The 22,965-nt window shown below is 33.9% G+C and overlaps 2 protein-coding genes across 5 annotated transcripts in view; both read left to right on the top strand.

The window, feature by feature from the left end:
* The first annotated feature begins 1,642 nt into the window (after window positions 1–1,642).
* Window positions 1,643–8,551, top strand: LOC21407858 (T-complex protein 1 subunit theta). Its single transcript, XM_010101414.2, has 13 exons — window positions 1,643–1,926; window positions 2,338–2,600; window positions 2,688–2,834; window positions 2,940–3,101; window positions 3,195–3,272; window positions 3,677–3,810; window positions 4,142–4,214; window positions 4,296–4,373; window positions 4,525–4,647; window positions 4,864–4,958; window positions 6,601–6,810; window positions 7,203–7,260; window positions 8,215–8,551. The coding sequence occupies exons 1-13, from the start codon at window positions 1,791–1,793 to the stop codon at window positions 8,278–8,280; spliced, it is 1,623 nt and encodes a 540-aa protein (XP_010099716.1). The 5' UTR covers window positions 1,643–1,790; the 3' UTR covers window positions 8,281–8,551.
* Window positions 8,552–15,296: 6,745 nt separating this feature from the next.
* LOC21407857 (CCR4-NOT transcription complex subunit 3) overlaps window positions 15,297–22,965 on the top strand; it is a 10,233-nt gene continuing 2,564 nt past the window's right edge. The window contains exons 1-12 of one of the 4 annotated variants that reach the window (XM_024167729.1): window positions 15,297–15,491; window positions 15,592–15,723; window positions 16,344–16,460; window positions 16,766–16,816; window positions 16,993–17,082; window positions 17,202–17,348; window positions 17,538–17,648; window positions 19,274–19,330; window positions 19,625–20,347; window positions 21,266–21,397; window positions 21,527–21,689; window positions 22,199–22,341. In XM_024167729.1, coding sequence (XP_024023497.1) covers window positions 15,399–15,491; window positions 15,592–15,723; window positions 16,344–16,460; window positions 16,766–16,816; window positions 16,993–17,082; window positions 17,202–17,348; window positions 17,538–17,648; window positions 19,274–19,330; window positions 19,625–20,347; window positions 21,266–21,397; window positions 21,527–21,689; window positions 22,199–22,341 — 1,959 coding nt within the window. In that variant the 5' untranslated portion in view covers window positions 15,297–15,398. Of the gene's footprint in view, window positions 15,492–15,591; window positions 15,724–16,322; window positions 16,461–16,765; window positions 16,817–16,992; window positions 17,083–17,201; window positions 17,349–17,537; window positions 17,649–19,273; window positions 19,331–19,624; window positions 20,348–21,265; window positions 21,398–21,526; window positions 21,690–22,198; window positions 22,342–22,965 lie in introns of all 4 variants that reach the window. The other 3 variants (XM_024167731.1, XM_024167727.1, XM_024167730.1) reach the window with 3 other exon arrangements.

Genomic DNA, 22,965 nt, shown 5'->3' with positions numbered 1-22,965 from the left:
AATTTATAATTATATTATATTATATTTTTTTATTTTTTTATATATTATATTATATTACATATTATAACTACTATATAATATGTTGGCAATTATGGAAAAAAAAAAAGGAAGAAGAAAAGAGTTTGGAATGACTATTCTCTCATCTGAGGAAGGAATGATGATTCACTCATGACCATTTCTTCTGAATGATCATTCTTTTTTCATAAATCTAACTAAATATCACACTTGGATTCCATTCTATTTTATTCATTTTCTTTCCACCCAACTAAACGCACCCAAGTACCAACACCTAGATGAGTACAAACCTCACCTACAACATGAATAGTTTTATAATGATACTTGAGAAACTTACTTGCTTGATTGTATTGCATTTCTTCTCACTAATATGATTGGTGATGATGTTTATTATGAAATTGCCTCTTTTTAAGTACATGATATTAATTACCTTGTGATATGATCATAATCACATGTTCACTTCAAATAAGAAGCTATGGTAAAGGAAAGATAGTTTAAGTGTCGTGCTGCCCTCCGACCTTAGAGGATGGGAGGTTAAAATTCTTTTGACCCTTAGTGACGGGAGATTAACTAGCTTAAATAGGTAGACTGTATTCCTTCGGATGAAATGTTTGGGTAGCTCCCACGACGCCTCATTGGTCGCGAGTATTGATACGTGCACAGGGCCTAATAATGATAAATGGACAGTCCATAATAAAGCAGAAACAGACATGCATTCTTACTTGACGATGCTTGTTGTGGAAAAAAATGTTTTGTGATGAATATTTGTATTCACTGAGTTTTGGCTCACAAGTTTGTTCATGTTGTAGATAAAAAAACCTACAACTTATTGATGGACTTTGCAACGAAGGACGCATACAGTGGAGGGATCAGGTAATGGATACCACCATGAAGTTAAATTTCGTAGAAAGTTAAGAAGGTTTAAAGTTATAGATAGAGTGAATAATTTAAAGAAGTTGTAATTATTAATTCAAATTTGTAATTCGAATTTTCTTTGGATTAATTTTGCGAAAGTTAAAGGTAATTTGAGAAATGATGAAAAATATTATAATTATATGAAATAAGCAAGAGGATTTTATAAAACCGATTAAGTAGGTTCTAAAGTCGATAGTATCTATGGTATCACATTTTGATACTTTACATGGAAGATTATTTTTAAATTGTTTAAAAAAATTATGTAACCTTTGTAAATGATAAATGGCAAAAAAAATTTAAACTGTGTTTGAAAATAAGTTTTCAAAAAAAAAAAAAAAAGTTACCCAAAATTTTAGTAATTAAATATTTACTTTTAAGATGTTTTAAAAAGTCATTATCGTTTTTCACATTTAAGTCACTTTTAGTGACGGTTCAAAAAGTTAAATCGTTACAAATTTTAATAAACAACTATTGGTTTTCAAAGGTAATTATTGTCCTCAACAAAATCTTAGATATGATTTTTATTTCTCTCAACAGACGCTCATATATGCGTCATGTGATAAAAATTATAAAAAAAGATAGTTATTTTTAATTAGACCTTAATTGTAAGAATTTTTAAGTTGAAGGAGTCTATTGCTAAGAAAAAAATGTAGAACAAATTGCCAAATTTTAAAAGTTCAGGGGTATCCACACAAAAAAAGAGGCCAATATTTGCAGCAAAATGAAGTTGTTTCTGTTCTCTTCCAGGGCTTTCTGTTCTGTGTATTCAACAAACGAGACGCTTGGGATTTACTAAGGCCATTTTCTAGGGTTAGGGTTAGGGTTAGGGTTAGGGTTTTGAACCAGAAGAAGAAGAAGAAATGCAGTCATACGGAGTTCAGTCGATGCTGAAGGAGGGTCACAAGCATTTCTCTGGTCTCGACGAAGCAGTGTCCAAGAACATCGACGCTTGCAAGCAGCTTTCATCCATTACTCGCACTTCTCTTGGTCCCAATGGTACTTTTCTTGATTCTTCTTTCTATTAGCAAACTGCCAGATCCAGACCAAAATCTTTCGTTTCTAGGTTTTTCCTTTTCTTCTGGTATATATAGATTTAGGAATTTTTTCGTCTCTTTGATTTTTCCAGGGTTCTTGCTTTCATTTTGCTTTTCACATTCCCCCGAATTCATTTTATCATAGATTTTATTTTGTTTTGTTTTGGATTTCATTATCATTCAACTGTTTTGTTGTTACATTATTTTAGTATTTGTGTTGATCTCGAATGCTAGAAAAACTTTGAGAACTTAGAAAAATGTTCCTTTTAAGCGTTATGTTTTCTATAAATTTTCACTATCATTTTTGTTCAAAAATGCTGTCCTACACTTGGAGATGTGTTACACAAACAATACATTATCATTTTGAGCCCAGGTATGAACAAGATGGTGATTAATCATTTGGACAAGCTATTTGTCACGAATGATGCGGCGACTATTGTGAACGAGCTTGAGGTTCAGCATCCCGCTGCGAAGATTTTGGTTTTGGCAGGGAAGGCTCAGCAGGAGGAGATTGGGGATGGTGCTAATTTAACCATTTCCTTTGCCGGGGAGCTCCTTCAAAATGCGGAGGAGCTTATCCGGATGGGCCTGCACCCGAGTGAGATAATTAGCGGATACACCAAGGCCATTAATAAGGTTCTGATATTGATTGCTTACTCGTTTTTTTAAACGCTGCAAAATGAAAATACTGATGCATTTTTTTCTTGTGTGGCCAAATTTTAGACTGTCGAGATCTTAGATGAATTGGTGGAGAAAGGCTCTGAAAACATGGATGTTCGCGACAAGGAGCAAGTGATTTCTCGAATGAAAGCTGCTGTTGCCAGCAAGCAATTCGGACAAGAAGATATTTTATCCTCACTTGTTGCTGATGTAATGAGATCTTACTTTCTCTACTGTTGTCTGATTATTGTCAATTTTTTTGGTGACTTTTTTGTTGGAGTGTTCTTAATGATTATTTTCTATTGGGCACCATAGGCATGCATTCAAGTCTGCCCCAAGAATCCAGCAAACTTTAATGTGGACAATGTACGTGTGGCGAAGCTCTTGGGAGGGGGTTTGCACAATAGTACAGTAGTACGGGGTATGGTTTTGAAGGGTGACTCTGTAGGAAGTATAAAGCGAGTGGAAAAGGCCAAGGTTAGTACTTAAAACTGTTTTTTTCATTGTTATTTGTTGCTACACCATTTAGAAGTAGGTTCAAACTTGTATCTTCTCTTATACGTACTTCAGGTTGTTGTATTCGCTGGTGGTGTGGATACCTCTGCCCCTGACACAAAGGCAACGGTCTTAATTCACAGTGCTGAACAGGTGACTTTCTGAAATTGGACATGTTTTTTTTTTTTAATTTTATTTTTCTTGTATATTTATAATAATGTTTTTCGCGCCTTTTGGGTTATGCTCTCAGAAGGGAAGCAGTTACTAATCAATGCCTTTAGTGGTTGTCTCTTTTATCTGCGTTGCACACAAATGCCTGCAGGTCACTGCATTTTTTACAAGGGGAATGAATGTACCATCTAATTGTTTATTATTATTTTTTCGTTATTATGGGCAGATGTCTGAGCCTTTAATGAGATTTCCATTGTTGTACAGGGATTGTACATTGTAATGTTGTATTTGAATTACTTATTGATATCTATTTTATAATCTATTTGAATTGTTAATAGTTTTTGTTTTCGTATATTTCTTATAGTTTTTTTTTGGACATATTGTAGCTAGAAAATTACGCAAAAACTGAAGAAGCTAAAGTTGAGGAGCTCATCAAAGCGGTTGCAGATTCAGGTGCCAAAGTAATTGCCAGTGGAGCAGCAGTTGGAGAGATGGCACTACATTTCTGTGAGCGCTACAAGTACATCAACTTCCGATATGTTCCTTTTGTTCGTTAGTTATATTGCTTTGGAAGTCCCTCTCTCTTTTTCTTTGTTATGCTTCAGTCTTCTTAGTAAAATAATTTGTTTCTCCTATGAAAAACTGCGTACTCTATGAGGTGTAAGTATACATGTGTATTTTTGTACTTGTTGCATAAGTGTAATAACTTACAACTTCTTAGGGAGTCTGTAATATGTTGTCGAGTTTTCAAGATTCTACTTAGAGACTCTTTAAGCAACTTGAGTATTTTATTATTATTATTATTATTTGAAAATACTTGAGTATTTTAATTTTGGGATTCTTGCTTGCAGGCTTATGGTTTTGAAAATTAGTTCAAAATTTGAGCTAAGGCGATTTTGCCGTACAACTGGTGCTGTTGCCCATGTAAGTCAGCTAGCATTTGACAATTCACTAGAAATTTTCGTAAAGTTCTTCCTACTAATTCACTCACTATTTGCTTTACAGTTGAAGCTTAGCCAGCCAAACCCGGATGATCTAGGATATGTTGATTCTATTTCGGTTGAAGAAATAGGTGGTGTTAGGGTATGTTAAACTATAGTGCATTTTGTTTTCTCTTTGATAAGTGAAATATATTGCATTAGTTACAGCATTTTGTTTCTGGAGTAGCCATCTTTTGCTCTCATTTATTTTTTCATTCCCACTTTTCTTAAGAAGTGCCATAATGTAAATTTAGGTGACTGTTGTCAAGAATGAAGAAGGTGGAAACTCTGTAGCTACGGTTGTATTGCGAGGAAGCACGGATAGCATATTAGACGACCTTGAAAGGGCAGTTGATGATGGTGTAAACACTTACAAGGTAATTTGGTCATTGTGCTGTCTTCTTCTTCTTCTTTTCTTCCCTTTTTCTAATGCCAAATTTATGCATCTTTTTTTTTAATAAATTTATGCGTCTTTGGTTGTATGATACTATCTCCATTTGTATAATCTAGACATAGGTTTATTGTAGCATTTGTTGCTTTGGATTTTGTGTTAGGAGCTTTTTACTTAACATCTGTATCTTTCTTGTTGTCAGGCTATGTGCAGGGACAGTCGTATACTTCCTGGTGCTGCTGCTACAGAAATTGAGTTGGCTAAGAGAGTGAAGGAGTTTTCATTTAAAGAAACAGGGTAATTTTTTTTAATCTTTTCTTCTTCTTCTTCCTTTTTTTTTTGGGTGGAAAACGAATATGGTGTGCATCATGTTGGATATTTGGAGCATTTATTCTGTCTTCCCCCTAACAGTATTACCTGTTTTCAAGTTGTTTCTGCAATGTATGTCACACTTTTGCTTCTCCCGAATTATCTTGAATTGGTAATTCTGGTCCTTAGCTCATGGTTTTCTTGTCATATTTTTTTTTGTATTTTTATTTGTATTTTTTATTTTATCTATCTACCGGAAACACTAAGTTGAGATACCTTAGTAATGGATGTTACCAAGGTTTTAAACTGTCCAATTGGGTACTAAGTGGTTTTGCCTTTGTGATGCAAAGCGTAGCGTAAGCCTTACACCTCAAAATAGTTCAAAAAATAATTCAACAATATGAAAAATCAAACATTTTAAAGTGAAAGTTATAAATCATAGTTAACATCATGAAAAATCATATTAGGCATAAGCCTCAAAATAAATCATAAAATAATTCAACAATATGAAAAATCAAACATTTTAAAGTGAAAGTTATAAGTCATAGTTAACATCATGAAAAATCATATTAGAACTCAACAAAAAGTATTAAATCTGAAATAATCATTCTTGATTTTTTTTGTCTCCCTCTTATTTTTTTGCAAACTAGGAGTTCCTTTTAAGTCTCTCTTGCTCTTGGTCAAGAGCAATGTTATTTAGTTAAGAATTCTCTAGGGTTTTTTTTTCTTTTTCTTTTTTCTTTTTAATTGGGCTACTTTAGGCTATTATGGGTTTGGGCTTGAGCCTTTAAATTGAGTTCAGCTCCAAACAGTCAAAGTAATGATAATTCGACAATATGAAAAATCAAACATTTTAAAGTGAAAGTTATAAGTCATAGTTAACATCATGAAAAATCATGTTAGAACTCAACAAAAAGTATAAAATCTGAAATAATTATTCTTGATTTTTTTGTCTCCCTCTTATTTTTTGCAAACTAGGAGTTCCTTTTAAGTCTCTTGCTCTTGGTCAAGAGCAATGTTATTTAGTTAAGAATTCTCTAGGGTTTTTTTTTTCTTTTTCTTTTTTCTATTTTCTTTTTAATTGGGCTACTTTAGGCTGTTATGGGTTTGGGCTTGGGCCTTTAAATTGAGTTCAGCTCCAAACAGTCAAAGTAATGATGCACCACCTAAACTTTTCCGCCGGCTGCCTCAGCGGAGAGGTGTGCGCCACTTTCTTATTCAGTGAGGCATACGCCATAAAGCGTTTTGCGAGCGCCTCATCAGGGCGCGCCTCCCATTGTGCAATTTTAAACACTGGATGTTACAACATTTTGTTGTGACACATTGATGATCCACGCACTTGAAACCATATCAGTAGTTTTCTACATTAATTTAGAGGCGCGCCTTCCATTGCGCAATTTTAAACACTGGATGTTACAAACATTTTGTTGTTACACATTCATGATCCACAGACTTGAAACCATATCAGTAGTTTTCTACATTGGTTTATGAAATGTTCCTTTGCTTAAGAAGCGTTTTAGGATCTGGGACCAATTATTGAAAATTTGAAACCTGCAATTGTCTTTTATTTTCTTCGTACATTATGGTATGGAAATACTGGATAAACTAATGATTGCTGTTGCCTCTGCAGGTTGGATCAATACGCCATTGCAAAATTTGCTGAGAGTTTTGAGATAGTACCTAAAACCCTCGCTGAGAATGCTGGACTCAATGCAATGGAAATCATTTCTTCTTTATATGCTGAACATGCATCTGGAAATGCCAAAGTTGGAATTGACTTGGAGGAAGGTGTTTGCAAGGATGTCTCGACTATGATTATTTGGGATCTTCATGTTACCAAGTAGGCTATAAATCTCTATTTTAAGAGTCGTGTATTAAAGTTTGAATGTGTTGCCTTTAGAGAGTTCAAAGATCTTCGGTGGCTTTTTCTCTTATGGGTTTGAAGGTGGTTGTTTCAATCAAATTGTTTAGTGGTCTTTGATGGAGCATTGTCAGTTGTCCTAATTTCATATTGTGTTTTCTAGTTTATACGCATTAAGTTAAGCTGAAATGCCTAAAACCTGTCAGTGCAAACGCTAGGAATCTTTTAGAATGTGGTCAAGCATTCCTTCACATTAGTTTTGAGTCAATTTAATCGTGTCCTTTATGGTCCCGTGTATGGAAAAAGCAAAAATTATCATTATTGTTATGGGATTTTGGTTCATTCAGTTTCTTCTGGGCTCTCTGTTGCAGGTTCTTTGCTCTCAAGTATGCTGCTGATGCTGCCTGCACTGTATTGCGTGTAGACCAGGTAAATAACTAGTTATAATTCATAGGATCTACCTGCTTTTGAAACATGTTTTGTATGGCGTCTTATCTCTCAGTTACTTGCTGCACTGGTTTAGAATTTTTATTTTGGTAATTTTTAGTTGATGATTCATCTTAAAAAAGAGAAAGGGTGGTTGTGGGCTTAGGTGGTGGTATCCCATATTTAGTATCTTAAAATTTTATTCAGGAACCGAGGTGTTATAAAGTAATGTCATAAACAACTAGATGATAATATTTAGTTTATAAGAAGATATGCATTGAGCTCAACTTAAAGTCTAGAATTGAAAGAAAGTCCTTGCTTATTTATCGAAGAGAGAGAGAGAGAGAGAGAAAAAGGAGAAGAAAATAAGTAATCAGAATGCGACAGTGAGGATCTGATCTATGTGAAGTTAAGCTTGTTTTTCCACAATCAAATTTGTTGTCAGAAAGTTGGAAATGTTTCAAATAGGTAAGCTTTGAATTTATAAATAGGTGCAATTTTCTTACTGCACAATCAAACAAGCCTTTCTCAAAAATTTTCTCTTATCTGAAATCATGAATCTATATGGTGGCAAAAGAGGAAAGAGAAGGGGATACGTTGATTTGTTATCAATTTCAAATGAAAAATTGACACAGATTTCAAGTTATCTACTAAATTTTTTGACATATAAAATTACCAGTGTATTTTCGTTTTTCAATGGGTAAATCTGCATGCAGTCTACAGAAAGTTTCATTTGACCAATTAAAATTTCAGTACGAACAATTTAGTAGATAACTTTGCAATTCCTATTCCCTAGCACCGGCTTCCTAAAATAAGTGGCTTTTTAAATATTCCCTAGCATCGTCTTTTCGGAAAACACTGGCATTGTTGAATATCTAAGTAAAATCACATAAAATCTATTGCTGATATCTGTTTCCTTTCATGAAAGTGTAACGACTGACATTATTTGTCTTTCAGATAATCATGGCGAAACCAGCAGGTGGCCCAAGAAGAGATCAGCCTGCCGGAATGGATGAGGACTAGATATCGTTCAACTGGGATTTACCTAATTTTTCTTTCGTTTTTCCTAGGAAAGTTTGAGCTTTTGTTTTCCGAAATTTTTTCCTTGGAAATTTTGGTTTGTGGTGACCATATATTATCTCAAAACTGTAATGCTTTTGTACATGCCACTAGCTTTCTGCTTGGATTGGTTTGGCTGTAGTTTTTGAAAAATGATTACAGGTTTTGGTTTTCATTTTTAGGAGGATGATTTTAGTATGTGAATGATAATGTTAGTTGTCATATTGTTACTACACGCGTATACGTCGTTCTGCGTTGTCAAGTATCAACTAATTGATGCGCTTGGATTGCATGCTTTTATTCCAATGATAATGATAATGATAATGACAATAAATAATGATGATGATGCCCTTTAGGGTCTTTCGGTACTATCTAAAAAATAAAGTGCACGAGTGTCTTTAGATGTACATAAATAAATAAATAAAGTGCAGGGTTAGTGTTTGGTAACACAAATGAATAGAAAATTAGGGATTTTAAAATCTAAACTATATCTTTAATTTTTTACATAAAAGAACCAAATTCTCTTTTTAAGCACTCATTCATTTTTCACGCGTCAATTTTCTCTTTTTTTTTTTTTATGATTCTTTTTTGTTTTGGCTTTTTACTTTTTGTTATTTTTAGTCAAAACTTCCTCTACATTTTAGTTACTATACGTTTTTCTTTTAAATGCATTTATCCTTGCTTTGTTTCTATTAAAATTATTATTTTAAATGTGTCCTTACTTCAATTCCTTCTCTCTTTTTACTAAAAGCTTGTCCATGGTCCATTATTTTTGTTTCTTCTAACCATTGTTTACATATGGAAGTTTTCATGTGATACTTTCAATTACTATTTGTTGCAAAAATGTCATTCCTCTTAAGTTACCTTATAAATATCTTGTCTCACATGTCCTTTCTATTAATATATATATGTATATATGTATGTATTTAGATATAGCATTCTCCTAATTAATTTTCTATACGATTTTTCTAACATTTCTTTATTAAAATATATGCCTTAGGTGTCCACATACTCATACTTTCTCCCGCATGCACACGTTTGACAAAAATATCTGGTTGAAACATGCATTTTGATCCGTTTATTATTTTATTTATTTATTTATTTATCTTATGTTTTTAAATGAACCTTAATATAACTGTTTTTCCCAAACTTTTATTAAAATACATTTTATCAGACGTGTGATTGCCTAAACCGTGTTTGGTCATGTTTACATTGATAATTTGAACAACTCAAGGTTGTGGTCTCATAGAGATACAAATGTTTTTGAATAAAGTCCAATACCAGTAGTAAAGTGGGATTGTAATATGAGGTGATTACTTACGAGTCCATTTAGTTTACTTATTCGAATTGGTATTCGAATTGATATGTAATTTTATGTGAGAATTTTTTACTGTAACAAAAGAGTTATATGTAATTATTTTTGAGAGATTTTGACTGTAGCAAAAGAGTTATATACGACTGTTTCTGAGAACTTTTTACTGTAGTAAAACTCGAATTCTAAACTCGAATCGATGAAGGCCCCGTTCATTTCGCCGATTCGAGTTTAGAATTCGAGTTTTGCTACAGTAAAAAGCTCTCAGAAACAGTCACATCTAACTTTTTTGCTACAGTAAAAAGCTCTCACACAAAATCACATCTCAACTCGAATTATAAACTCAAATCAACGAAGTAAACGGGCTGAAATAAATAGGCTTAAAATGTCTTTCCCTCAAGCATTGGGACATGTGAAGTGGATGACGTAATAGAGCCGCAAGACATGACCATTGACTCTGATACAGATACAGAAAACCTGTTCATGGCCAGTAGTTTTTTGATCTTTAACCTGCTTCAATTAAAAGTTAAAATCCAAACTTTGTTCTGTTTTATTTAGTTGCTGAAATAATATTATACACATACAGAACATGCATACCCCAAGAACATGTTTTTTCTTTTATTTTTATTTTTATGTTTCTTTTCTTTTTCCCCTTGGAACTACCAAAGAATTCTTTCATTCACTTGTTTTAATCCTAATTCCTAACAGAACATGCATACCTCAAGAATATGTTTTGCTTTTAAAGGCCCGTTTAGTTCGCTGATTCGAATTTTTAATTCGAGTTGAGATGTGATTTTATGTGAGAGCTTTTTACTGTAACAAAAAAGTTAGATATGACTGTTTCTGAGAGTTTTTTACTGTAGCAAAACTCGAATCGGTGAAATAAACGTGTTTCTTTTCTTTTTGCCCTTGGAATTGTCAAAAGTTCTTCAACTTGTTTGTTTTTGGCCTGTTTGGCTTTCGTAATGAATTCCATTTCACCAATATATATAGATATTATATGTATGTATCATCTACCTGACCCAATTTTGGTTGCAAAGCGATCTCATAATTTTCAGAAACTTTTGTGTGTTTTGCTGTGTCGTTTTGTTGTTTATGCCTTCAGGTTTTTTTTTTCCCTATTTATATATATGTTAGAAACTGCTTGGTTGCACAGAATTCGGTTAATACAATTGAATTAATCACGTAAAGGGTACTTTTGGTTGCTTTTTTGTCAACTTTGCTGGGAAAGTAATTTAAGAGTAGTATTGATCGTGTTTAGAATTAATTTCATTTTTATTTTTCACGTTTTTTTGATAAAAAAAAAATAAAAACGTTTTTAAAATAATGTTTGACGTAATAAAGATAAAAAATGAAAATGAAAACGATATTTTAATTTAATATAAAATGAAAGAAAATGAAAAATAACTTTTAGTCGTTTTTCATTTTTTGTTTTCGTTTTCTCCTCTCTCGAACAGAGAGAAAGAGAACGAGACATTAATAGGTTTTTTATACTGAAAATAATATCTTGACAAAACTATCAAACGCATTTTCAAAAATAATTTATATCTGAGATTGAAAACGTTTTCATTTTCATACAAAAAATAAAATCATTTTAGAACAAATTTCAAATGCACCCATTATTTTTTTTATTAGTTCTCAACCCTTACTTTAACAGTATTTCATTGCCTAATCCAAAAGCAAAAGCAGAGTTATTGCCTCCTCTTTTGTTTATTCCAAGTTGATGTGACAGAAAAGCATACAAAAGAAATTTGTCCTAGAAATCTTTCAGTTTTATAGCTAATTTTAGAATTATTTTTATTTATTTATTTATTTTACATACGACACTTCTGTCTTTTATATTTAGATTTTTGATGTCTAATAATTAAATATAGATGTGAACCTAGATTACATCAAACTGGTTTGTTGAAGCATATATTGTTGGTTTCTATTGATCAACTTTATATAACTATTGGTAGAACTAATTAATTTCTATATTAGATCTCACGCTGCATGATTTATTGATGGAACTTTTTTTTTTAAAGAAAGATATCTATGTACATGCATATGATTTTATTTTATTACAAACTTTGTCCTTGTTATGTGGTTAAGAATGGAGTCAGATTGGATGTTCCCGGATAGAACTTCTCCACGATATGTATCCGTTTGTTTTGCGGATTTGAGTTTTCAATTCGAGTTCAAATATGATATTTTTTTTTAAGTTTTTAACTATAACAGATTAAATTAGATATGACATTTTCTAAAAATTTTTAACTATAAAAACCTAAAATTGAAAATTCAAATCGGTAAAATTAACGGCGTTCAAAAATTCTCTCAGTTTGGTATGGATAATGCAACTAATCCTGATATGATGAGGTGTCCATGTTTAGAACGTGGCAATGTGAAAAAAATGGGCTGTAGTAAGATAAGAGAGCATTTGTATTTTAATGGAATTAATCAATGTGAAAAAAATGGGGAAGACCCTATAAGAGAAAAGTCTATTCGGAAGAGATGTCGAAGAGAGATAGAAATGGATAATGACGAAGTTGATGAAGGTAAATATATGGTGGAAGACGCCCATGAACGTTTTGTTGACAACCCAGAAAAGTTTGAAGAGTTACTTGGGGATGCAGAGGCCCCGTTCACTTCGCTGATTCGAATTTAAAATTTGAGTTGAGATATGACTTTATGTGAGAGCTTTTTACTGTAGTAAAAAAGTTAGATGTGATTGTTTGTGAGAGCTTTTTACTGTAACTTTATGTGAGAGCTTTTTACTGTAGTAAAAAAGTTAGATGTGATTGTTTGTGAGAGCTTTTTACTGTAAAAAAACTCAAATTCTAAATTCGAATCAGCAAAGTGAACGGGGCTAGAGAAACCTCCCTACACTGGTTGCCGAAAGTACACAAAATTATCATCCTTAGTTAGGTTGTATAATTTGAAAGCGGAGGATGGGTGGAGTCTTAAGACGAAAGACGTTTGATTCACAGATTTAAAATCATTCTCGGTTTACGTGTATTTTTTATAAGAGAAAATACTGTAGCGAGCCACAAACCATGATCTGAATCATGACACGGATCCTTGCTCCAAACGCACATGCATGTTTAGTATAGGGATTCGTGCCATAGTTTGAATTATAGTTAGTGGCTCGCTACAGTATTTTTTTCACAAAAAAAAATACACGTAAATCGAGAATGGTTCTGAAGTATGTTTCTGAATCCTAATTTGCTAGGAGATATGTTGCATGAAGGTAATGAGATGCCTTTATCCTTGTACGAGGCAAATAAGACTTTGTGTTCATAAACCCGCAAAACTCGCAGACCCAACTCACCCCACCTTAACCCAATCCGAAAAATACAATTTCTAGTATTAAATTTTATCTTTTAGCCCATTCAATGTATGGCCCGAAGTTTTGGGGCGGGGTGTGGGTTGGGCCTATAATGGCCCGCACACCCCAACCCAACTCGCGCTCTAATTTGTCTCCTCTAATATCTAACCATAGGCAGGTAACTCATTTCTACTATCTAATTTTTTCATGTTTGAATTAAGTCTCTATGTTTGCTTTATGTTAAGACAATTTATGAGTGTAGACTAATTTATGTTTGATGTTGGATGAACTATTTTGCTTCATGTTTGATGTTAGATTGAATTTTGAATTTCTATTTATTTGAATGTTAGAGTTATTATTTCTATTTGATGATGAACTTTGAATGTTGGATTGAACTTTGAATCTTTGAAACTTTGAATGTTAAAATCGACCACCCAATCCATCCCGCACCGCCCCAACCCAAACATCATTGGGTTGTGAAATTTTTCTAACATCGTTGAGGCTAAATATGTGCAACCCGCACCCTTTGGGACGGAGGAAGAAAAAGTCTTACCCCGCACCAACCCAACCCATAAACAATTGGGTATGGACAGATTAGCAATATTATTAAATTTCTTGAAAATTTTAAGTTTAACCACTATTTTTTTTAATTCTATTATTTATCTCACTACATAAAATTTTAATACTACTATAGAAAATAACCTGCAGATTATGATATATAAATTATGAAAAATAATATGTAGATTATTAATGACATAAGATAAATTTAATAAAATAATATAAATAAAAAAATAATATTACTTTATTGATAGTATTTTCAAAAGTTCTCGTAAATTTAGGGCTCGTTTAGTTCGCTGATTCGAGTTTTTAATTTGAGTTAATATGTGATTTTATGTGAGAACTTTTTACTGTAGTAAAAAAGTTAAATGTGACTGTTTTTAAAAGTTTTTTACTATAATAAAACTTAAATTTTAAACTTAAATTGGTGAAATGAACGGATGCTTAAGATATCTATACCCGTTTACTAAAAGAAGAAAAAGTTTTTTAGGTGGGTGGACGAAAAGTTTCGTTCGTTTCTCCCCCCCACAATTAATCCTAGAAAACGTTTTTTTTTAAAAAGGTATTCGGTGTGTTGCTTCTCTGTAAAATCGCCACATGTCTAATCGTGATTGCATAATTAAAAAATTGGGATCCAGGTGGTTTGTTACAATTCGTTTTCTAAAAGGTGACCACGTGGCAGAATATTATTTGAGGAAAAAACTGGGCACATGTAAACAGCCCATGGAATCTAACGCAGCCCATTAGTGGCTAATGCCACGTTTCGCCTTTTCATTGGCCAAACGGAAAACATGGCGGGGCCGCCTGCAGCAAAGCTGCCACGATTGTCTCCTTTCCTCATGTTAGACGCATCTCTCTCCGCGCATGTTCCTCACGTGCTAATCTCAGCTGCTGATGGTTTTGATCCAACGGTCAAAAAATGTCCCGATTTTATTTTTTAATTTTTATTGCTTATTATATTTATTTATTTATTTTAGAGTGATTTGTACTTTGTAGTTCCATTTTGTCTGTTTTAACGCTATTTTGTACTAAATTTTTAATACCTTTAAGATGAAAATGTTATAAATAATTGGGTAAAACTATAATTAAATAAAATACACTAAAATAAAATAAAATCACACCTTATGAAATAAAAAAATTAAACAAAATAAGATAAAATTAGTTTAAAACGCAAAAAGTAAATAGACACATATCAACATAGCATTCATTAAAAAAAAGAGGTAAATATAAATAAAGTGTTCATAAAATGAGAGTAAAAAGAAATGGAAAACATATTGTTTATAAAAAACAAATATAAAAAAATAAAATAAAATTAATTTAAAACACAACAAAATAAATTAAAATTATTTTGTACTTTTAAAAAAAGCAACATTTTTTGTAATTATTTCAAAATTAAAGTATTGGTTTGTAAAAAAATGGCAACATTTTATGTAATTATTTCAAAATTAAAATATTGGTTTGTAACTTTAAGACATACGAAGGTATCCTATAATCTTATCTTTTTTTTTTCTTTTTTTGGAAAGGAAGGGAAATTATTTTGTATTTTTTAAGACAAACTGTATCCTATAAAGGAAGATATAACCTGTTAAGTTCGTTAATTTAAAATTTTAATTTAAGTTGAGATATAATATTATGTGAAAATTTTTTATTATAATAAAAAATTAAATATAATTATTTTTAAAATTTTTTTATTATAATAAAACTTAAATTTTAAATTCAATCAACCAAAAAAAACGAGGTCAGTATTATTCTCAGTTCTCACTTGGTACTATTTTTCCATTTTAATTTCTCTTCCTTGCCCTTTCTTGACTATTTTTTCTCCCAAATTCTCTTCACCTTTCCTGAGAGCGATTAGGGTTTTGCATTTTGGTCTGGTGGGTCTGTTCTTAAGAAGAAACTGAAACAAAAATGGGAGCGAGTAGAAAGCTACAGGGTGAGATTGACAGAGTTTTGAAGAAGGTTCAAGAGGGAGTCGATGTCTTCGACAGCATCTGGAACAAGGTTTCTTTCTTTCTTCCTCTTTCTTCATTTTCATTTCCATCACCTGTTTGGTTCCTCGGAAAATCAATTTTCACTTCTTTCTTTTTCTTTTGGTTTTTAGGTCTACGATACAGAGAATGCGAATCAGAAGGAGAAGTTCGAGTCCGACTTGAAGAAGGAGATCAAGAAGCTCCAGCGATACCGCGACCAGATCAAGACTTGGATTCAATCCAGCGAAATCAAGGACAAGAAGGTTCTCTTTCTCTCTCTACTTTGAGTTCTAAATTTCATTTCTCTTGGACTCTTTAGCGAGTTTGAGTTGATGTTGTTCCATTTCCGTTTTAATCTTTGTATATATATGTGTGTGTAGCTTCAAATACAGAACTAACTTATTTGGACAAAAACTGATTGGAGGTTGTAGTTATTTATACAGAGGGAAATGAGGCAAGTTTTATTGGAAAATTGCATATAATGCTTTCAAAATGAAAGTGGTTTCTCGATTAGGTTGTAAACTTCAAGCCGAGAAACATCTTATGACCTATAGTTTGGAATTTTATAACATTTTTTTTTTTAAATTGAGGAATTTCACTTGAAAACTGCGTTTTTGACATTTTTCTGTGTTTTTTTTGTTTTTATTATTATTATTTTTTTCATTTCAATCGAGCTTGCAATAAGAGACTATTTTACTTAGTATTTTTCTTTATATTGTATTTATTTGGTTATGCTCTTAGGCTGACTATGATAAATAATGTTAATAATTGATTCATTTAAAACTGTGGATTTTTAGTTGAATAATTGTGAAGATGTTGATTAATTGTTTTTTCCCTTTTCTTTTGATATTTGTTGACGTAGGTTAGTGCCTCTTATGAGCAGGCCCTGGTCGATGCTCGCAAGCTTATTGAGCGTGAGATGGAAAGGTTTAAAATATGTGAAAAGGAGACTAAAACAAAGGCATTTTCTAAAGAAGGTTTGGGCCAACAACCAAAAACTGTAAGCGTTATTACCCTGCTACTACTCTGAACTAAGTCGTTTCATCTTCTATTTTGTATTTAAGATCCTGTATCTGTATGTATATTTCTGTTCACTTTTCCTACCAAACAACCATAGGTTCTAAAATCCTTCAGCTAATCTCTCCACCCCTTCCTTGCTTCCACTTTTCCCTACTACCAAAACAAGCTCTTAAAGTGTGAGAATGGCTGTTGCTTGCCTGTGTGTGCAAAAACTTATGCTCCGACACTATTTACACAGCTCCTTTTTATGATGCCTCTGCTTACTATGTTGATATTTTGTTACAGGATCCAAAAGAGAAGGCTAAATCAGAGACAAGGGATTGGTTGAACAATGTGGTATGAAACAAAGCTTTTTATTTTTATTTAATTGTGCTATCGCCCATTTTAGTTGAAATCGTGATGATTCATAGGTGGTATCATTTTAGTTTTACATCCATTTGCACTGGTATATTTTTTATACGATTTTAACTATCGGAGTTAGTTGTTTGGTGTTTTATTTCCTCATTGAGTAGGTTGGGGAGTTGGAATCTCAGATTGACAACTTTGAAGCTGAGCTCGAGGGGTTATCCGTTAAGAAAGGAAAGACAAGACCGCCTAGACTGGTTAGACAAAAACCTATAGAAAGTATTAAAAACTTCTGCTTGTGACCAATGTCATTATAATTTAACATTTTATTTATTTCTTTATGCATTTTTTTCCCTTTTTCTCGGGGTTATTGCAGACTCATTTAGAGACATCGATTACTCGACATAAGGCTCATATAATGAAGTTAGAATTGATTTTGAGGCTATTGGATAATGATGAATTGAGTCCTGAGCAGGTCAATGATGTTAAAGACTTCTTGGATGACTATGTCGAACGTAACCAGGTTTGTTGGTGATTTTTAAATTCGGCCCAACTTCTCAATGGTTCTCGTAGGAAATGTGTTATGCGGTGGTTTATACCTCTAGTCCCTTGTCTATTTCTTTTTGGGTGTGACATATTTCTTAGCTGGAGATTTAAGATCATTTTCTTATATATATTAGAATTCTAATAGTTTCTTAAAATTTCTTTGTAGGAGGATTTTGATGAGTTTAGTGACGTTGATGAGCTTTACAGTTCATTACCATTGGACAAGGTAGAGGCTCTTGAAGATCTTGTTACAATTGGACCTCCTGGTCTTGTCAAGGTAAATACCTTCCTGCTCTTTGGGGGTTTTTTTTTTTTTTTTTTTTTTTTTTTTTTTTTTTTTAAGGTTTCCTTTTGGAAGTTGAGAATGCATGTAGCAAAGTTGGAAATTATATCTTCTATAGCCAACTTGGTTTGTTTTTATTTGGATACAATCTGCAGAGTTACTTGCATAAATTGCCAAGTTTATAGTTTTTTTAATTGTTATTTTTTTATGGAAAAGTTATTTAATGCTCTGTGGGGGTGGTATCTAGGCATGTTGGGGCGACAAGCTTGTACTAAGCAGATATGGACCGTTGTTATTCATGCATTCTATTTAAAAGATATTGATAAGACTAACTTCGAAACAGAGAAATTGAATTGAAAAGACCGAATCTGGATTGTAGAAGATTGGTGAATTTCAGTGCAATCAACAAACCCTAGCAATGGTGGTATTCGAGAGCCACCAGCTTCCCCAGGGTTTCCCCCAATGGTTTTCCCACTAATCAGATCATAATCCCTCGTCAATAGCTAATTCCCCTCTAAAAAACTACTAAGTATTGTTATGAATCAGTTGCACTCTAACAACCTCTACTAATCATACTAACATCCCACTAACCAAACTAATTTCCCAAGCCTATTTTTATTGAGTCCTAATAGATAACGCTTCATTCAACTATTGTTTCTTAGTTTTCTTAATGAGTAACTATTGTTTCTTCGTAAGTTGACCTGAGGTGACGTATAGAGGTGTCAATGGATGGCTCGGCCCAGCCCGTTACAGTGGTCAATTTGGCACGGCCCGGCCTGGCACGCCATAAGGGCCTGGGTTGGGCCTCATGTTTGAGGCCCGCAGCCCAGGCACGGCCCAGGCTTGCGAAGGCCCAGGCCCGTGACATGAAATTTTAATGAGGTTTGAGGCATTTTAGTGCAAACCGATCGACCTATGCCATCCGGTCAACCAGTCATTTTCTTGTAATTATTCATATTATTTCAATAAAATCACATTTTTTTGGGGCATATGAATGCTACTTTTTTTTTGTCATCAAATATGAAATTATAAAAAAAATTGTTAATCCTAAGTGAAACTCAAGCGCATTAAGAAAGTTAGGTTCAAATTGAGTTTTGAGGGGAATCCAATGTAATCCGGTTGTCCGGTAGCAGAGAAGTTATAAGCCACCGGTCGACCGGTGATGCCTCTACCAGTCGACCGGTGATGCCTCTACCAGTCGACCGGTGCCTGTTCAACGACCATAAATTGGACCGTTGAACAGGGCCTTTAGTAGGGCCGGCCCAATAAAGTCCTAAAGGGCCGGCCCTATGAAGGTTCTATAGGACCATTAATAGGGCCGGCCCATAAGGGCATGGGCCCGGCCCGGGCCTAGGCCCTTAAGCTGGGCCTAAGGGTCTCTCCTCAGACCCGGCCCAAGCCTGGCCCTCTATTGTAGAGGGCCGTGCCTGGGCCGGCCTAGGCCCGTGATGGGCCTGGGGTCCGGCACGGCCCTTTTGACACTTCTAGGTGACACATTTGATGAACATAATTTTTAGGCGCATACTTGAGTACCGTATTTATAAGTGCGTTGACATGTGTGTACACTGGTATATTCACAACAAATCCAAACACATAATTTAATTTTAATGTTTTGACAGGGTGCACCAAGTCTTGGCTTGAAGACTTCTTTAGCAGCATCAGCAACTCAAATGCCCGTATGCTTTACACCAGTTGTTGCATTACATGATATTAAGCCTGAATCATGTTATAGTATCTGGTAGAGTGATGAAGCTTTTAATTTATGAGGATATAGTTGGAAGCATCTGAAGGTGTTGCTTTGTGGTTATATTTTCTTGTCATTTGGCCGTACCTTAAGGGACCGTGTAGACTTTTTTTTTTTCCTTCTCTTTCTTGGTCATGGTTTTTCAACTGTATCTGTGACATGATTTATCTCACTTGATACTGACTGTCGTGATTCATTTATTTATGTATTCGTTTATATTTGCCAGGTTGCAGCAACATCAATTCACCAACAGAGTAGTTCTGTCCAAGAACCAGTTGAAGACACAGCTTCCCCGGACAGTATTCCAGAGACTGTTCCTATAACTCCACCTTCTAAAAGTAGTGTACTGGGTTCTTCAACTGCAACTACTCCAGTTGCAAGTAATGCAACTTCTGCACCCGTAAATATTCCATCTCATAATTTCCCTGCGGTACCTACTGCTTCCTCCATCCTGTCAGGTTCAAATTCTGTCCGCGTCACTGAGAGCACCAGAGCCACTAATTCTTTATCTCCTGGAAATCTTTCTCCTTCGGTGAAGGAAGAAGAATTAGGAAGCTTTCCCAGTCGTAGATCATCTCCATCTTTCACAGATGCTGGACTTGTAAGAGGCATTGGTAGAGGCGGAATCTCGAGTCAACTGTCATCTAGTGCCCCCCTTAGTTCCAACAATGTAGTACCTGGCAGTAGTGCCCTTGGCGTTGTCCCATCAACGTCTGACATTGCAAAGAGAAACATTTTGGGAGTCGAAGAGAGAGTTGGCAGTAGCGGCTTGGTGCAGTCACTTCCCTCGCCTCTAAGTAATAGATTGATCTTGCCTCAAGCTGCTAAGAGCAACAATGGAACTGGTTCACTTGATTCTGGTAATGTTAGTGAGGCTACTGCTTTAGCTGGACGAGTGTTATCACCTACTATGGTCTCGGGTATGCCATGGAGACCAGGAAGTGAAGCGGTATGTTACTCTGTATATATATAATTATATTTTATTTTTTGATAAGAAAACACCTTTATCAATAGCAGTTAGATAAGGTATCCTCAAAATACAAGGAAAACAGAACAAAAACAAAATTTAATCAGATTCATAAAATCCTTGAAAACTCTGAATAGTTCCTCTCCGATATTACTCTGAATATTGATATGGTAGTTAAATATTTACTCTGAGAACGGTATGTTACTCTGAATAGTTCCTCTCCAATATTCTGAACCTGAATATTGATATGCCTATGTATTTGACACTTGAAGGTAGAATTGAAATATGTTGTCATGTTCGAAGCTTTGTGATGATTTTGTCCTTGATATTTTAGAATTATACCTATTTTTTGCTCTTTCCATTGTTTTGTTTTAATTATCATTTGGTTGAGTTTTCCTTGGTTTTTCTAATTGCTTACCTTTTCCTTTTACCCTCAAAATTACTTAAGAGGGCACTTGACTATTATGTTGTGACGAAATATAGTAAACTGGTGATGGTCCATAAGTCCAATTTGTTAATACATTATTTCACTATTTCACTGAGAACATTTAAATAAGAAATCCTCCCATGTTGATGACCAATAATAGAGATTCAAGGGTGCTATATACGGTAATAGACTACTTTCAATAAGTTGTATGTGTTTAACTGTGTAAGGTGTTCATAAGTTAAGGGTGATGGTTGCTTCAGATGTTTTTTCTGGTGGTTTGTATGAACATCATCTTTAATCTCTACTTTTGTTTAAAAGAAAAAATAAAATAAATAAATGTGCAGTTTGTTGTGTTTCTGTCAATAACTATTATTATCAGTTTGCGGAAACAGTATGATTTTTTCTTAGGAGTTAAGGATTTGGACAAACAGTATGCTGTTTGATTGATGAAGTTCTCTCATTGTCATGGGCAGTTTCGTGGAAGAACTGAAGTAGAACCTGATCAGAGGGAGAAATTTTTGCAGCGGCTACAACAAGTGCAGCACAATAACCTTCTTGGTCATAAGCAGTTTTCTGCGCAACAGCAAAATCCACTATTGCAACAGGTTCTTTTCTCGTTTCAGGCTTGTTCTATCCATGATCTTTGGGAACATCTTAATTGCACGAAAAGCAACATGCATTTGTGACGTGGATTTAGTGACTTTGATTTGTTGACATCCATATCATTGTTGCAGTTTAATTCTCAAAATGCTTCTGTCTCTCAAGCTGGTCTTGGACTTGGAGTCCAGACTTCAGGTCTGGGTACCGTTTCATCTTCCACCTTGCAACAGCAGACAAGTTCTGTCCATCAACTGTCTACTCATCCAGCATTAGTTTCAAATGGGGCAAAAGAATCTGGTACCTTCATATACCTTTCATGAGTGGTTGTTTATTTTTCCTTTTTGCTTTTGAAGAAAAAAATCCCTGCTGTTTGGATGTTGATCTGTCATTTATTTATTTTTAAATTGCTCTCTTTATCTCTTCTTTATGGGGTCGGGTGGGAGCAGTGTGATTTGGCAAAGGGATTATTTAGTGTATAAAATATCAAAGGGGTATTCGAATCAAATATAAAGGACATGTTTCTCTTTTTTCTTTTTGTTTCATCTGAAGACTATTTTGTGCAGTTGTAAATGGCCTTTTTGTTTTATGTTTTGAACCGTTAATTGTATTTTCCCAAGTCTGTCGGGCATTTGCGTAGCTGAATTTTGCTAAGCTGATAATGTTTGGGGAATGGGGGTTTTCTCATTGATTTTCATTACGTGCTTGAAGCCTTGAACATAATTGTTGATGCACAGAGCATCATAAGAAGTCTGATTTAGATCCTCACAATGTAGTAACAATTGAATATTTGGCCATGTATGCTGCAGAAATTGGTCATGCAAAAGTTGATGAGCAGCAGCAACAAAATTTACCAGATGATTCGGCTGCTGACCATACAACTACTTCTGGGCTCGGAAAGAACCCCATGAGTGAGGATGACTTGAAAGCTCCATATGCAATTGATTCTCCAGTATGTTTATATCATCAGCTCTACTCTCAACTATGGTTAACTATTTTTACTTCTGTTTAGATAATTTTGTTTTGCAATCTACAAGGCTTGCACTATGGATTATATGAATTGAATTATGGCTGAAAACAAAAGGCACAAGGAAAGGATGAACTGGTGAGGGTAGAACCGGAGGTGAATGAGAAAGATTAGGGAAAGGTAGGAAAGAATTGGAGGAAGAATATTTATAAATATTTTTATAATTTGGTAGAAAAGCTCAAGATGCGTAGCAATGATCAACCATAACTGCAAATAGACAATTCTGACACTACCGAAGAGCAGAGGTCAATCTAGAATAAGCACCATAATCAATAACAGATAGAGCATATAACAAGGCCTAGGAAGATGATCAATATTGGTGTTCTTTGTACTTCTTGATTCCTCTAATGAAGTTTTGTTTTTTTTAAAGAAAACCAAAAAAAAAAAAAAAAAAAAAATTGAAATACTATTTTGTACATATTCAGGCTCTTGTATTATTTCTTCTCGCATTTAATTTAGTGAGTGTGGAGTTTAGTGTGGTATAATCTCTTTAACAGGTGTGTTCTAGAGGTTTGATGCTAGTTGCTTTTCACTCTCACTTTATTTATG

The sequence above is a fragment of the Morus notabilis genome, unplaced genomic scaffold, assembly GCF_000414095.1.
Source record: "Morus notabilis unplaced genomic scaffold, ASM41409v2 Scaffold172, whole genome shotgun sequence".
NCBI lineage: Eukaryota > Viridiplantae > Streptophyta > Magnoliopsida > Rosales > Moraceae > Morus > Morus notabilis.
The sequence above is the reverse complement of the archived record's forward strand: the minus strand, read 5'-3'. Positions and strand labels throughout refer to the sequence as shown.

Bases quoted from the DNA above. Each gene is read 5' to 3' on its own strand.
- LOC21407858 (XM_010101414.2), top strand. From the start codon at position 1,791: ATGCAGTCATACGGAGTTCAGTCGATGCTGAAGGAGGGTCACAAGCAT. The intron at 3,102-3,194 runs GTTAGTACTTAA...TACGTACTTCAG, and splicing joins AGCGAGTGGAAAAGGCCAAG to GTTGTTGTATTCGCTGGTGG. The intron at 4,374-4,524 runs GTATGTTAAACT...ATGTAAATTTAG, and splicing joins AAGAAATAGGTGGTGTTAGG to GTGACTGTTGTCAAGAATGA.